Source organism: Procambarus clarkii, chromosome 37 (assembly GCF_040958095.1).
Source record: "Procambarus clarkii isolate CNS0578487 chromosome 37, FALCON_Pclarkii_2.0, whole genome shotgun sequence".
Lineage (NCBI taxonomy): Eukaryota > Metazoa > Arthropoda > Malacostraca > Decapoda > Cambaridae > Procambarus > Procambarus clarkii.
Genome location: NC_091186.1, coordinates 40674438 through 40691408, shown reverse-complemented (window position 1 = coordinate 40691408; position 16971 = coordinate 40674438). Strand labels below are relative to the sequence as shown.

The 16971-nt window shown below is 51.7% G+C and overlaps 1 protein-coding gene across 1 annotated transcript in view; it reads left to right on the top strand.

Annotated features, from left to right (window-relative positions):
• LOC138371917 (uncharacterized) overlaps nt 1-16971 on the top strand; it is a 160921-nt gene that overhangs the window by 105189 nt on the left and 38761 nt on the right. Inside the window, exon 3 of the mRNA XM_069336969.1 lies at nt 10745-11446. Within this exon, the coding sequence (XP_069193070.1) occupies nt 10745-11446 (702 nt within the window). The remainder of the gene's footprint in view (nt 1-10744; nt 11447-16971) is intronic.

Here is a 16971-nt window from a genome sequence, read left to right as displayed (position 1 = left end):
ACTGATGGCCTTTTGCTCTCTTTGCCTCTCCTGGGTTTTGTATGATTCTTGTAGCTTGAGTTCAATTGTTTCTATTTCTCTACCTAACCTTCTTCGCCGTTCTTGAGATAGGGTGCGACTCTCAAGTTGTTCTGCGATTCGTTTTCTTCGCCTATATAGGGAACGACGTTTCTGTTCCAATCTGCATCTCTTTCTCTTTTTTCTTAGGGGTATGCGGTTTGAACATATTTCTAGTGCTACTGAGCTTATTTTTTCCAGGCACTGGTTCAGGTTTGCATTTCCTAGCTGTTCTTCCCAGTTTATTTCTGTGAAGTCCTGGTTTATTTGCTCCCAGTTTATCCGTTTATTATTGAAGTTGAATTTGCTGAAATCTCCTCCACCGGGAATCTGGACTGATTTTGAAGGTCCATTCCCCATGGTTGTCAGAACTTCAATTAAGTTGTGATCTGAGTAACAGGTATTTGTAATCATTATGTTCCCAATCAACTCATCATTATTAGTGAAAATGAGGTCCAGCGTGTTCTCCTTCCTAGTTGGTTCTACTATTTGCTGGTTTAAGGCAAACCTATCGCACATCCGTAGCAGGTCATTTGCATGTGCCTGCTCATTTAGGCTACTTCCTGGTATTCTTTCTGATATTACTATATTAGCCAGGTGCTTCCATTTCAGGTGCCGTAGGTTGAAGTCCCCAAGCAGGAAGGGAACATCAAATCTGATGTTCGGAGCTGGATTTGTGAGGTTTTCCAAGCAGTGCTCTATTTTCATTAGTTGGTCTTTAAACTGCTGAGGGTTTGCCTCCGGTGACTTATATACAAGGACAACAACTACATTTAGGATCTCTATTTTGACTATCAGCACTTCCACCATATCATTTGAGGTGTTTAGCAGCTCAGTACAGATGAGTGTGTCTTTGATGTAGAGGCTGACCCCACCCTGAAGCCGGTGTTTCCTATCACATCTGAAGAGATTGTATTCTGGGATCCATATTTCACCATCAAGGTAGTCCTTTGTGTGAGTTTCCGTTAGGGCTGCAAACACTGCATTTGCCTCATGAAGGAGACCATCTATAAAATGAACTTTGTTGGATTTGCGTGTTTTTATACCCTGGATGTTGGCAAATATAAATGATGTTATCGTGTTAGTGGAAGTGCTGGATGCTTTAATTGGTGTTAATATCTGAGGCTCTGGTAAGGAGGCCACTGTGTTTGCGTCCTGTCTAGCATTTGACCGAGTTGGTGGTAGAGTCTGGTCATTTTTAGCCATTCTTCTCCTCCTCCTCTTGCTAAAAAATTATCCCGGTTGATGGAGTAGCGGCTGTTTTCATAGTGGTAGTCTGTCGGTTTTATTCGCCTGGTACCTCTTATATGAAAAGCTGGGCATTCAGCATTGAAGCACTCTTTCCTGTCCAAAGAGTTCTTGCAAATTTCTGGGTGAAAGAATTCACAGCTTTTGGTACATTTACCTGTATTGAGGAGGTTTCTGCACTTTCTAGGGTGATCGTGTGTGCATGTTCCATTTATTCTTCCCGATTCCCCATGCTTACAGGTAGCCCATCTGTAATACCAACAGATTTTGGGGCCTTGTTTTGTTTGTTTCCCTCTGCCAGGGACCGCACTCTGCTGCGGCGCCCCCGACACTGTGCCCTGCTCCGGTGCCTGTGACACTGTGCCCTGCTCCGGTGCCTGTGACACCGCGCTCTGCTCCAGTGCCTGTGACACCACGCTCTGCTCCGGTGCCTGCGACACCGCGCACTGCTCAGGGGTCCGCGACTCCGTGCCCTGCTCAGGCATCCCCGACTCCGCGCCCTGCTCAGGCATCCCCGACTCCGTGCCCTGCTCAGGCATCCCCGACTCCGCGCCCTGCTCAGGCATCCCCGACTCCGTGCCCTGCTCAGGCATCCCCGACTCCGTGCCCTGCTCAGGCATCCCCGACTCCGCGCCCTGCTCAGGCATCCCCGACTCCGTGCCCTGCTCAGGCATCCCCGACTCCGCGCCCTAGCTAATACAAAGAATGTATATAAATATTATGCAATTTGTATTTGTAAATAAAATACCATAATATTACTTCTCTGGGTGGAGCCCCATCGACTCCTCGGAGCTATCCAGGCTGAATGGATATGTGTAACTTTCTGGCATCAGTCAATGTGCTTGGAGTTCTTGCCTACCAGGGACCACGAGCCAGAACCTGGCTCAGAGAGGCACGAGGAGCATTGACCTATAGAACCCCCCCCCCCCCTGTGGTTGGGAGCATTCTATGTCTGCCATCGACAGGGTCTGGCACCCAGAAAGGTAGGCCCCCCAAAACAAACCCCTATTCTGGTGAAACTATTGCTACCGCAAGCTGAACAAGTGGACAGAACTCCCCAAACAAAAATTAGCAAACGAGCATGATGTCATCCTGTTGCTGCGCCGCTGTCTGCGCAACCCCCCTCCCCCCAACTCCTTGGGAGGGGGAAGTGGGATCCCCAGACCCTCGTGCCGGCAATCCAACCTTCAGTTCTTGGCTGATGCGATTCTGGGAAAGTCTTGTGCCTCTGGCTCCAAATTTTTTGTCTCAGTTCTGTGTCTTGTGACGTAGGCTGTCTCTCCAGGTGGTGTGTGAGCCAAGAGTAATATTCCAAGGTAGTCGGGCTGCATGCACCTAGAGCTACCTTTCTTAGGTGCTCGGTAAATCCTGCTCTTGGGGCCACCTTCCACAAGTCATCTTGGGATCTGCCTCCGCTGTGCCTTTTACTGCTCGGTACTTGCCCAGTCCTTGGGGTCTGCTGAGGTTTTCTAGCCCTTGTGTGTCCCAGAATAGGAGGTAGTTTTCATCACTGGTAGGGGCATGGGGTAATGCACAGCTAGTTTTCACTAATTATAGTGGCCGGCTTTGTTCTGCCTAGGTACGTTGTTCTCTTGTGGGGGTTTTCTTCTGTTTTTGTTTTCTGTCTGGTGGAGGGGGGGGGGGCAGTCAGCCTTCGTGGTTACCCCTTAGCTGTTGTAGGGGTATACAGTATATATATTCTAATCTGTGTTTTGGTGGTATTCCCCGCTAGGCCCCCATGAGTGGACACATCCCGGAGGTTCAACTTTTAGCAGTTTGTTTGGTAGACTTGGGCGCCGGTTTACAGTACCCTGCCTGGGCTTCGCTTAGTGTGTTAACCCTTAAGTTGCGCAACACATCCATATAATGGGTTAAGTGACTTGCTATAAATTGCACATCTCATCATATGATGTATTGGAGTACTACACAAGACTTAAATGGCCCGCGGATTCACGGGTTCACCTCACCTTCATCAGGGCTCTTGTAAACAGGCGCCATTTTTTTTAAATCATGGGCCAAATTCCCGGGTGTGAGGGGCCTCAGTATTGAGTGAGCCACCAAGCCTGACGCACGCAGCATGAGCTCACAGCACTGCTGTTCCGCTTGTGACCACAGCATCGCCTAAAAATGCCATAATATACATGTTCATGCCATTATTTAGCAATGATATTATTACAGAAGACCCCTGACTGTGATAAAAATGACCAGGGTTCTGATAATAGCAGGATTGTTGTGATAATTAGCGCTGTAGTGGGAGGAGTAATCTTGGTGGGGAGGGCGGTAGCATTGTCTGCTGACTGTGTGTGACCACCTTTTACTGTCTGGACTCACTATACCAGCTTAGTTGTTCGCTATATTAAACAAAACATGCAGATACTTATATATAACGTCTGTGTATATAAGCAAAAACAATATGGTTGGAGGAGAATGGTGGCGAGTCAGGTGAGGTGAGGGAGGGAGGGAGTGGCAGCCAGTGGCGGGCTGCCAATGCCTGCCACTGCCACTACCACTCAGCATACCAACTTAGTGGTTCGTTATGGTGAACACGAATGTAGATACTTATATATAACGTGTATATACAGTGTATATAACGTGTATATACAGTGTAGTAACAGCAAAAGAAGCGTGAGGGAGAAGCCATTTTGGTGATGGGTGTGGCAACATCTGCATGATTTGTCATGTTGGTAGGGGTGGCCACTATGCTCTTTGGGCATTATACCGGCTTAGTTGAACAGTTATGGTGAGCAAAACATGTAGATACTTATATATAACGTCTGTATATAGGGCAATAATACCACAAACAGTATTGGTGGGGGATGAAATTTTAGTGCATCTGACCTTGAATGTGTGAGGGGAAGCAGCTGCCACCTGACTGTGTGTGTAGCGACGTCTCTTAGTGCCTGAACTAACTATATCAACTTAGTTGTACAGTTGTGGTGAACAAAATATGTAGATACTTATATATAACTAATGTATATAGTGAATAAAAGCAAAAACAGTATTGTGGGAGGAGAATGTGGGCGAGTGAGGTGTTGAGGGAGTGAGTGGCAGCGAGTGGCTGGCTGGTGTGTGGCGGTCACTCCTCATTGCTTTTTGACTCATAATACCAACTTAGTGGTTCATTATGGTGAACAAAACATGCAGATACTTATATATAACCTGTGTATACAGTGTAATAACCGACAAAGTATTTGTTCACTGTTTGATGAGCATAATAATTGAATCAACAATATGCACACCATATTTTTGAGTACAGTGATGATTCACTCATTTAATTATATAAATATATCACACTACACACTATTGAATAATATTACAGCAAAAAAACTACGAAAAGTCAATCAGACATTGAAATAATTAGGTAATTAACTCTTTGTGGCCACTCCTGCCTGACAGCTGGTGAGCAACAGACCGTCTGGGACGCACGCTGAGTCAGCGCCTGTTTTTTGTCAGACTTCCCCACCCTATAGCGGGCAATATATGCCACTTACGATTTTTTTTTTATTATTTTTCCCGTAATCAAAGAACACAAATTAACAGGTTTAGATTTTTTTTTTTTTTTTTGGTATGCGCCTGTGGGTGACAAATGCTAATTAGCCCTGAGCAACACGAGGGTTAATAAGACAAAGGGCCCTGGGAAACCCCGCGGAAGCTCTGTGGTCCAATGGATGTGACCCTTGAATCCCCCCTCGCTTCGTGCGAGCTTGAAGGTTGCTCTGTCCCCTTGTCTCAGGGTGACATTCACCGGTTGTGCCTCCGCCATGCTGCCTGTTGGGTCGGTGATTCATTTGACCCGGTGTTGTGCGATATTTGTTGTCTGTACGTGCTCCAGTTCACCAAAGCTACTGATACTGATATGAGGGTGCAGGAAGCTGCTGCGTTGCATGCTAGGTTTAGGTCGCTGCAATGTGCTAGGTTGGTTGCGGCCCCAGATGCCCCGAGACTGCCCCGTTTTGATTATAGGGACCTGGACTTGGGGGTGGGAGTCGCTTCGGCTCTGGTTCCGTCCGCCCCTTCTGTTGTGCATCTGGTGCCTTCCCCCCCCCCCCACCCCCCCTTGCTTCTGGCTCCTAAGTGTCTGAGGGTTTCGGAGTCGGCAGGGTCTAGTTGGTGTTGAGACTCGGGCGGTCTCGAGGGAATCCCCTTCTGGGGTTGCAGCAGTGGTATTTGAGCCTGATCCTCTTGCCGGAGCTTCTGGGCCTGACAAGTGGGCCCCCTTTGTTCTGGCTTTTTTGGAGGTCCCACTTCTTCCTTGGAGGCGTGGGGTTTGGAGGCCGGCTCGGCGCCGGGTTCTCAGAATGGGGTTTCTGAGGCAGGGGAGGGGGTTGACTTGGTGGCCTTGGGCCCCGTTGGACCCTGCCTGGGGTTTTCTGCCCTCAAAGCGGGGCTTAGTGTTACAGGGTGAAGGGTTCACTTTCGAACCCTCCTCGTATGATTTGGATTTGGTGTCTACCCCTCAGGATGGATACGTTCAGGATGGATACGCGCGCATTTGTGTAAGGATCATCTTGTACGTACTGGGTTCATTATGAAGTTCCGGAGTCATCCTGGTTGGCAGACTGCCCACTCTTTTTGTTGGAGGCTTGGCACACATTCTGTCGGTCCCATGCACTTGAGTGGATGGGACCTGCCCTTCCGCAGGATGTTTATGTGATGCAGCTTCATGTGCAGGTTCCCTCCCTTTCGGCTGCCTTGGTTGCAGAGGATTTGCGTACTCGTGGCCGGCTGGATTCGGTCCTGCATTTCTTTTCCCTCGAACCGTCCTTGGATTGGCTTGAGGTAGATGTGGGGGCACTTGGGGCCGCTGCTGCGTCTGGTGCGCTGCCCTCAGCGGTGCAGGCGTCGTCTGCCTTGTTGAAGCTGTTCGCACCGCTCCTGCGGGATGCTGTATTGCGGTTTTATGCTTCTTTCCTTGCGTGTCGGCAGGTGGTGCTTGCTTCTTCCTTGGAATCCACGTGGGCCCTGTCTCTTAGGTTGTCCTCACCTTTTTGCCCATTGCTGTTAGAGTCTGCGGTGGTACAGTATCTGCAGGCGGCTTCAGTTAGTTGTCGGCCTATGTCGGACTTGTTGGTGCTTCGGGGGGCTCGTGGAGGGACTTCCCGTAAAAGTTATGCCAGGGGCTCGGTGTTCCTTCCGTCACAGTAGGCCAGTGGTGCCAGATTCAGGGCAAGTGCAGCCTTCAGTTCTGTCTGTTTCTGGTCGGCGCGGGAATCACCCTGTGTGCCACTTAAGTTCTTGTAAGGTGTGTTGGTCCTTTCGCGGTTTGTCCCATTGAAAGGGAGATGGGGAGGAGGCTCGCTCTGTTCGCTCGTGCCTGGTCCTACGATTTGTAGGCTTTATGGGTCATTTCGTACTGCCTGTGGTGACGTTGGATGGCCCCCCCTCCCTTGGGGGGCTTGGGGCTCGCAGGGCAGGCCTCTTCTCCTGCACTCTGTCATGTCGTCTTGGAGTGGGTTCGCTTGGCCGTGGTCGAAAGACCTCATCCCTCAGGTGGGTTTCCCGCCTGTTTCCGGTCCCAAAACGGGACTGCGCAGACCTCTGGTTCATTCTGGACTTGTCCCATCTGAACCCGTGGGTTTATTGCCCCTTCTTCTGGATGACTACTCTGTTCCAGGTCCGTCTTCTGTTGGAGCAGAGCACTTGGATGGTGTCCCTGGACCTCAAGGACACATATTGGCACGTCCCGGTTCATCCAAGGTTCAGGGATTGGCTCTGTTTTGCTGTGGGGTGTCAAGGTTACTGCTTTCGTTGCCTTCCGTTCAGCTTGAATCTGGTGCCTTGCGTATTCACTCGCCTTACTCGGGTCGTGGTGGCTCGGCTGCATCTGTTAGGTGTTGGGGTTCTGGCCTACCTCGACGACTGGCTGGCTTGGGCTCTGAGTCAGTCACCAGGGATTTGGTTCTTTCCAAGCTCGCTGGGTTCGGGTTCTTGGTGAACTCGAGGAAGTCCTATCTGGTTCCCTCTCAGGTCGGTCTTGACTGGGTCTTGTGTGGGACGCTTGTTATGCTTCCTTGTCTCTTCCTCTGGTGACTCTGCTTCACTTGTGTTCCTGCCTTCATCTGTTCCTGAGGGACTTCCGGATCATGCAGCAGTTGCTCAAGAGTTTGTGCAGGAGCCTGAACTTTGCCATGATGGTCTACCCGCCAAGTCAGGTGTGGCTTTGTAGGCTGTTCTGGTTTCTTCGTGGACGTCTCTTTTTGCCTCTCTCGTGACCGCTGGGTTCGGCCTCTGAGGACTTTGTGTCAGTTGTTGCGACGCCGGCTTCCTCTTCGGGGTTTTCGGGGCTCAGTGCCTTGGCGCCTACCAGAGCCCTCGCTAAATGTGTTCATGAACGCGTCTCTTGGCTGGGGCTTTGTGACCAGTGCTCACCAGGTTGGCCAGGGGCGGTGGAGTCTGTTCTTCTGTTTAGCCCACAGCACAGTGCGGAAGTTCACGGCGGTGTGGATGTCGCTCCGGAGGGTTTGGGTCGCTCGCGGATCAATGACCAGGCTCCATTCGGACTGTTCCCCAGTTGTTCATTGTCTGAACTGTGGGGGTTCCTTGCAGTCCTTGGCTCTTTGGTGCTGGTCACTTCGGGTGACTCGTCTGCTGAGTTCTTGGGATTTGGCTCTCCTGGCAGTTCACGTTTGGGGGGGTGTCTAATGTCTTGGCGAACGGCCTGTCCTGGTTCATTTCCCTGTCCACAGAATGGACAGTCGACGCCAGCTCGTTCAGTTGGCTCTGCCAGACGTTCGGGCCTCTGGAAGTGGATCTCTTTGCGTCAGCGTGGTCGAGGCATCTCCCAGTATCCATGGTGCCCTTCCCTGACTGCGAGGCCGTCAGGGTCAATGCCTTCCGGCTGGACTGGGCATGGTGGGGTTACATGTACTTCTTTTCCCCGATTCAGCTGTTGCTCCAGGTCCTGGCTCGCTTGGAGACTTTCTAGGGGAGAGTTGTCCTTCTGGCTTCTTGGTGGCCGGCCCAGCCTTGGTTCAGGCACTGCTTGCTCGGTGTCCAAACCCGAGGGTCTTCCCATGGCTCTGCCTCTTTCAGCAGATCAGTCCATCCGCGTTTGGTGTTTTTGACTCGAGTCTATCATCACTTGTATGGTGCGCAGGTGGCTTTGTTGTTGGTCTACCACCTGCGTGCTTCGTCTCGGAGACAGTATGAAGTTTCCTGGCAGTCCTTCCATTTTTTCCTATCATTGCATAGGTGTTTTTCGATCTCTAATAGGGTTGTCTTGTCCTTCCATTCGTGGTTGTTATAAGGACTGTCATCTTATGCCAAATTTTCTTTTTATGGACCGTCATCTTATGCCGAATACTGTCAGCTCGTACCGAGCAGCACTGGCGGAGCTGTTTCAGCTTGCTTTCGGTGTTGATGTTACTTCTGCCCCGTTCCACAAGCTGTCTTGTGCATTGTTTCACCTCCAGCCTGCTCATGCGTCTCCTGAGCCCGTCTGGTCTTTGGACCGGGTGCTCTCGTTTCTCTCTTCTCCTTGGCTTGTTGTGGCCCCTTCCATTTAGGATTGTTTTTCCAAGGCACTTTTCCTGTTGGCATTGGCCTCGGGGGGGGTTGGGTCGGGGAGTTTCATGCTCTTCTCTGGTGCAGGGGTTTCTACTCTTTTGGTGCTGGTGGTCGTTTTGTTCGGTTGCAACATCTCCTTTTCTGGGGAAGAATTAGACAGCTGCATTCCGGAGGAGGCCTTGGGTCGTTGGTGCTTGGCACCACGGCTTCGGTGACCAGGGATGCGCTTTGGGTTGATCCGGTTTTTCTTCTTCCCTGTTGCCGAGCTCAGGTCTCTCAGGTCGTTCGTAGGGTTATTAAATCTAGCCAGCCTGCAGTCTATTCCTGTGTCCACAACGTTCGTAAGTTTGCTGCTTTGGCTGCCATCATTGGCAACATGTCTTTGGTTGACATTCTGGCCAGGGGTTTTTGGAGGTCGAACAGGGTCCTGGCAGATCGCTACCTGATGAATGTCCCAGGGCTTGGTCGGGCCTGCGTTGCATTGGGTCGGCGGTTGCAGCCAGTTGTCTCGACTTCGCATTGAGGAGTGAGAACGGACCACCTCTCACGTAAGTCCCTGTTTTTTCCATATCTTTGGGTAGTTAGCTCTGGGGAGTGGACGGGGCACCCCCCCCCCAGAAAACCAGCATTGCATGTAATGAAACGCATTTTTCTGGGTGAGTCCCGGAGGCTCCCCGGCATTTCTCCCACCCTCGGTCGGCGGTGTTTTTTTGCATTTTTTGACATCCAGTGTAAGAACTGAATGTTGGATTGCCGGCGCGAGGGTCTGGGGCTTCCCCTTTCCCCTCCCGGGGGGGGGGGAGTTGCGCAGACAGCAGGGCGGCAACATGATGACGTCAAGCCCGTTTGTAATTTTCGTTTCTGGAGTTCTGTCCATTCATTTGACTTTTGGTAGCAATAGTTTCACCAGAATAGGGGTTTGTTTTGGGGCACCTACCTTTCTAGGTGCCTGTCCCGGTCGATGACAGATATAGAATCCTCCCAACTGCATGGGGGTTTCTATAGGCCATTGCTCCTCATGCCTCTCTGAGGAGGCCAGGTTCTGGCTCGTGGTCCCCAGTAGGCAAGAACTCCAAGCACATTGACTGATGCCATAAAGTTATACACATCCATTCAGCCTAGACAGCTCCGGGGAGCCTCTGGGACTCAACCAGAAAATGGCGTTTCATTACATACAACGCTGGTGTTTTGTTGTAAATACATCTTACCTTGAGGTTACCTTGAGGTGCTTCCGGGGCTTAGCGTCCCCGTGGCCTGGTCGTCGACCAGGCCTCCTGGTTGCTGGACTGATCAACCAGGCTGTTCGACGCAGCTGCTCGCAGCCTGATGTATGAGTCACAGCCTGATTGATCAGGTATCCTTTGGAGGTGCTTATCCAGTTCTCTCTTGAACACTGTGAGGTGTCAGCCAGTTATGCCCCTTATGTATAGTGGAAGCGTGTTGAACAGTCTTGGGCCTCTGATGTTGATAGAGTTCTCTCTCAGAGTACCTGTTGCACCTCTACTTTTCAACGGGGGTATTCTGCACATCCTGCCATGTCTTCTGGTCTCATGTGATGTTATTTCTGTGTGCAGGTTTGGGACCAGCCCCTCAATTATTTTCCACGTGTAAATTATTATGTATCTCTCCCGCCTGCGCTCAAGGGAGTACAGATTTAGGCTCTTTAGTCGGTCCCAGTAATTTAGATGTTTTACTGAGTGGATTCTAGCAGTAGAGGATCTCTGCACGCTCTCCAGGTCAGCAATTTCTCCAGCTTTGAAAGGGGCTGTCATTGTGCAGCAGTACTCCGCTCTAGAGAGCACAAGTGTTTTGAAAAGCATCATCATCGGTATAGCATCTCTAGTGTGAAAAGTTCTTGTTATCCAACCTGTCATCTAGCTAAATCCTGTTATCCAACCTGTCATCTAGCTAAATCAAATATTCTTTTCCACAGGATAACAAGCCAGAGGAATGTTCAGTGTGTTATAATGATTATGATGACAATCAGCTACGGCCTCGCAATCTGCCGTGCGGCCACACATTCTGCTCCCAGTGTATTGACAATGCTATTAAGAATAGTCAGCTGTCCTGCCCCAGCTGCCGTGCCGAGCACGCTGCCACAGCTGCTACTCAGTTCCCAATTTGCTATGCTGTGGAGGCTTTTGTTAGGAAACTCAAAAATATCCAGCTAACAACTGAGGAAGTAGTGCAAGCAAAACCTTATGAAGGTCCCGCCAGAGGCATCAGTAAGAAGTTACGTTCCCTGGTGCAGGAGCAGAAGAGCATCATCAGCAGCCTCATTACTAGCTGTGAAGAGGTACTGTCCCAGCTGGGGGAGTACCAGGGGCAGCTGGGGGACTGGAAGACTCACCACCTGCAGCTCCAGGACAGACTCTATGCTCTGGTAGAGCAGAACAAGTCAGCAATGAAGCTCTTGGAACTGGAGGATACCAGTGTGGTGGATATGACAACACAAGGAGAGAAAGGGAAGACTCGGCTGCAGGCCATGTTGGGGAACCTCGACACAGTCAACACCCTACTGGTGGTTGACACAACCATAGGCACAGCTGATGAGTGCAGCATGAAGATAGAAGATTGGCTCCAGAAGTGCCAGGAACTCTTCCCAAATGTCAAGACTGTCCACACCTCAGTGAAGGTACGCTGCTGAAGGTCACATTGTTCTCACCCAACTGTGTGTAGTATTGCCTTTATATAAAATCTTGATATGGAGACACATCAAGATGAGAGTTGACTTTATATATAGGAAACTTTCTGGGGGGAGCCCCATTGGTTCTCTGGAGCTATCCAGGCTGATATGGCTATATTAGCTTTCTGGAATTAGTCATGGTGCATGGAGTTCTTGCCTACCAGGGACCACGAGCCAGAACCTGGCCCCCTTAGAGAGGCACGAGGAGCAATTGCCTATAGAAATCCCCGTGTGGTTGGGAGCATTCTATGCCTGCCATCGACCTGGTCTGGCACCCAGAAAGGTAGGCGCTCCAAAACAAACCCTTATTCTGGTGAAAATATTGCTACCGAAAGCTGAACTCCCCAAACAAAAATTAGCAAACGAGCATGACGTCATCACATTGCCACGCCGCTGTCTGCGCAACCCCTCCCCTTTCCCGGTAGGAGGAGGGGGAGGGGAGAAGCCCCAGACCCCTCACGCTGGTGATCCACCCTTTAGTTCTTGGCTGAAGTGATAATGGTGAGGTCTTGTGCCTCTGACTCCTGAATTTGTCTCAGTTTCTGTGCCTTGAGGCATGGTCTGTCTTTACGGGTGGTGTGTGAGCCAGGAGTAATATTCTTCGGTGCTCGGGCTGCATGCACCTAGGGCCACCTTCCTTAGGTGCTCTGTAAGTACTGCCCTTGGGGCTTGGGGCCACCTTCCACAAGTCTCTTTAGGATCTTCCTCTGCTGAGTCTTTTACTGCTCGATACTTGGTCGCCCTTGGAGTCAACTGGGGTTTTTGTTGCCCTTGTTTGTCTCTGGGTAGGAGGTAGTTTTCATCACTGGTAGCACGGGGGTACTGCACTGATAGTTATCACCTATTATAACGGCTGGCTCTGTTCCGCCTGGGTATGTTGTCCTCTTGCAGGTTTTTTCTTTTGTTTTTGTTTTCCTGCCTGGTGGGTGGGTCTGCCTTTGGTTGGTTGCCCCTATCTATATTTAGGGTATATATACATATCTGTGTTCTTTGTGGTATCCCCTTGCTACGCCCCCTGTGAGTGGACATGTCCTGAGGGTTCAGCTTTTAGAAGTTTGCTTGGTAGTTTTGGGCACCGGTTTACAGTACACTGTCTGGGCTTCCCTTAGCTTGTTACCAAGGTAACAAGGCCCTGGGAAACCCCACGCGGGCTCCGAGGTCCGATGGATGCAACCCTTGAGTCCTCTCTCCGTTTGTGTGAGGTTGATAGTTGCTCTGTCCCCTTGTTACAGGGTGACAAGCTCCAGTTGTGCCTCCACCATGTTGCCTGTCGGGTCGGTGATACTTTTGACCCGGAGTCATGTGACGTTTGTTGTTGGTACATTTTCCAGTTCACCCATGCCACTGATCATGATATGAGGGTGCAGGCAGCAGCTGTTTTGCATGCTAGGTTTAGGCTGCTGCAATGCAATAGGTTAGTTGCTTCCCCGGATGCCCCGAGACTGGTCTGTTTTGGTTTTAGTGACCCGGACTTGGGGGTGGGAGTCACTTCGACTTTGGTTCCGTCCCCCCTCCTTGTCCTTCCCCCCTTCTGTGGAGTGTCCGGTCCCTTGCTTCCAGCTCCAAAACGTCTCAGGGTTTCGGAGTCAGGGCAGGGTCTAATTGGTGTTGAGACTCGGGTCGTTTTGGGGAAGTCCCCTTCCGGGGTGGCGGCGGATCCATTTGAGCCTGGTCTTCTGGTCTAAGCTTGTGGGTCTGACCAGTGGGCCCCTTTCGATCCTGTTCTTTCGGTAGCTCCTGCCAAAAGAACAAACTCCCTCTTAGAAGCGGGGAGTTTGCAGAACGGCTCGGCTCCAGGTCCTCGGAGTGAGGTTCCTGAGTGGGGTGGGGATTGACTTGGGAGCCTTGGGCCCCTTTGGACTCCGCCTGAGTTTTTGTACCCTCGGAGCGGGGCTTGGTGTTGCAAGGAGTGGGGTTCTCCTTCTCTCCTTCCTCGTACGAATTGGATTTGGTGTCTACCCCCTCCCCGGATTACGTTGTGTGTTCCTGTGGGTTTTCTGGGGAGGGAAGGGGGGAGCCCCTACGGCTCCCCGGAGCTATCCAGGCTGATATGGATATTCCTTCCTAACTTTGGCATCAATCAATGTGGGTGGAGTTCTAGGCCTACCAGGGACCATGAGCCAGAACCTGGCCCTCCCCAGGGAGGCACGAAGAGCAATGGCCTATATAAATGCACATGTGATTTGGAGCATTTTATATTTGCCATCGACCGGGACAGGCACCCAGAAAGGTAAGCGCCCCAAAACAAACTCCTGTTCTGGTTAAAAACAAAAAAAATAGACAAACGAGTGGACAGAACTCCCAAAATGAAAACGAGCTAACAAGCATGACGTCACACGAGCCGCCCCGCATATCTGTGCAGCTCTCTCCTCCTCGGGAGAGGGAATGGTGAGCCCCAGACCGCTATGCCCGCGATCCACTCCTTCAGTTCTTTGGCTGATGGGATACAGCATGGTCGTGTGGCTACAGCTCTGGCCTGTTGTTGTGCAGTCCTCTGTTTCAGTAATGCTCTTATGGTGGGGTGCAAGCTGGGAGTAATATTCACAGGTACTCGGGCTGCATGTGCTTAGGGTCACCTTCTGAGTGCCCTGTAAGTACTGCCCTTGGGGCTTGGGGTTCTCTTCCACAAGTCACCTTTGTCCTACCTCTGTTGGTGTTTTGCTGCTTGGCAATTTACCTTCCCGAGTGTTTGGGGGGTTTCCACCCTTGTTTGTTTTGAGGTAAGGGGTAGTTTTTGCGCTGGTAGGGGTGAGGGGTACTGCACAGCTAGTTTTCACCTATAACAGCGGCCGGCTCGGTTTCCTCTGGATACGATGTCCTCTTGCGAGTTTTTCTTTTCTTTTGCCTGGTGGGGGGGGGGGGGGAGTGTGCCTTGGTGTGCCCCCTCCTTTATATTAGGGTTGTTTTTGTTTTGTGTTACTCCCCCTGCTTTGCCCTCGTGAGTGGACATGTCCCGGGGGTTCATCATTTAGCAGTGTTGATTGGTAGCTTAGATGCCGGTTAGCAGTACCCTGCCTGGGGATTACCCTTAGCGGACCTAGTCTAGGGGGCCCCTAGGAAACCCCCGCTGGGGCATTCGGGGTCCAATGGATGAGACCCCTGAGTCCCCTCTCGCTTTGTGTGAGTTTGAGGTTTGCTCTGTCTACTTCTCTCAGGGCAACACCCATTTTTTTTCCTCCGTCATGTTGCCTGTTGGGTCGGTGAGACATTTGGCCCTGAGTCCTACAAGCTTTGCTGCTTGTTTGTGACTCAATTCATCCCATGTGCTGATGACATTATTCAAGTGCAGGTGGCTCACGCGTTGCAGGATAGGTTAGGTTGTTGCAACGCGCTAGGTTGGTTGCTTCCCCGGATACTCCGAGGCTGCCCCATTTTGCTTATAGGGACCCGGACTTTGGGGGTGTTGGTCGCGTCGGCCTTGGTTCAGTCCGTGCCCCCTCGTTCTTCCCCTGCTGTAGTTCATTCGCCCCCCCCCCCCCCCTCATCCATTTACGGCTCCTAAGTGTCTGGAGTCTTCGGGGTCAGGACAGGATTTAGAGGTTTCTGAGACTGGTGGTTTCGGGGGGTTGCCTCTTCTTGGGTTGCTATTTAGGCATTCGAGTTTGTTTCTCCAGCCGTAGCTCCGGGGTCTGACCAGTGGGCTCGCTCTCTTCCAGCTATTTCAGCCTCACCAAGTTTTTCTTGTGAGGCCGGGGGTTTGGAGGACAACTCGCCCCCTCAGGGCCTGATGTGGAGGAGGTTCAAGGGGTTGGGGAAGAGCTGATTTGAGGGCCTTGGGCCTCGTTGGACCCCACCTGGGTTTTCCGACCCACTGGGCTGGGCTTACTGTTACAGGTATTTGTGGTTTTCCTTTCTCCCCCTCTGCTTACGAGTTGGATTTGGGTTCGGGTCCTCCCCGGGGTTCGGTTCCGTGTCCCTGTGAATCCTTCGGTTCCATCCTTCCGGAGGTTTTCGGCTTCCCACGCCTCGCCTACTGAGGTGTGGGGGGGCATTTCAGCTTACCTCCTGCGTGACCCGGAAAATGACTATATAATGGATCCGTCTTCCTTCAGGTCTGGTTCTTCGTCTCCATACAGGGTTCGATGTGAGGTTCCGGATTCGTCCTGGCTTGCGGACTGCCCTTTGTTCTCGCTGGATGCTTGGGACTCCTTCTGTCATACCCACAGGCTTGGGTGGCACAAGGCATTGACTGTGGTCCTGGTTTACTTGAGGGCGATTTTGAGCACCTTAATGAGTGCCTTTTCGCTCCTGCTCTTCCATGGGATGTCCTGGTCTTTGGACAGAGTGTTCTCCTATCTATCATCTCGGTTTCTTGTGGCCCCTTCGGTTCAGGATTGTTTTTCTAAGGCTCTTTTTCCTTTTGGCATTGGCTTCTGGGGGTCGGGCTATGGAGCTCAATGCTCTTCTCCAGCACAGGGGTTTCTGCTCTTATGTTCGTGGTGATAAGTTTGTTCGTATTCAACCGTCTCCTTTTTTTCTGGCGAAGAATGAGACTGCTGGTTTCCGAAAGGGGTCCTTGGGTTGTTGATGCTTGGTTGATCAGGCCAGGGGGTGCATCATCTGTTGTGTCCAGTTGCGGCCCTCTGCCGTTATTTGCATGCCACAGCTTCTGTGTCCGGGGATGCGTTTTGGGTTCATCCGGTTTCCCCTCTTCCCTGTTTTCGGGTACAGGTCTCACAGGTCATCCACAGGGTTATTAAGTCTAGCTAGTCTGCGGTTTATTCCTGTGTCCATGACATTCGTAAATTTGCTGCTCTTGGTGCCGTCTTTGGTAACATGTCCTGGACTGACATTAGGACACTGGGTTTTTGGCGGTTGAACAGGGTCCTGGCTGCATGCTACCTCGTTAACGTTCCTGGGCCTAGTTGGGCCTGTGTCGCTTTGGGTCGGTGGCTGCAGCCTGTCTCAACTTCGAGTTGAGATGTGGAACACTGACCGCCTCCAAGCAACAGCCTAGTGGACCATGCTCTTACAAGTCAAATAGTTCTCCTCCCCAAGCACGCCGGGCTCCTCCCCAAGCACGCCGGGCTCCTCCCCAAGCACGCCGGGCTCCTCCCCAAGCACGCCGGGCTCCTCCCCAAGCACGCCGGGCTCCTCCCCAAGCACGCCGGGCTCCTCCCCAAGCACGCCGGGCTCCTCCCCAAGCACGCCGGGCTCCTCCCCAAGCACGCCGGGCTCCTCCCCAAGCATGCCGGGCTCCTCCCCAAGCACGCCGGGCTCCTCCCCAAGCACGCCGGGGCTTGGGGAGTAGAACTATTCCCAGAACCCAATCAAGCAGGTATCCCGGGTAAGTCCCCTTCTTTCTTTTTAGTCTCTGGTGAAGTTGCTCCGGGGAGCCGTAGGGGCTACCCCTCAGAACACCAGCGTTGAATGTAATGAAGCACCATTTTCTGGGTAAGTCCCGGAGGCTCCCTGGCAACCCTCCCTTTCTCCGGTCGGCAGTTTTTGCATATTTTAACATCCAGCCTCAGAAC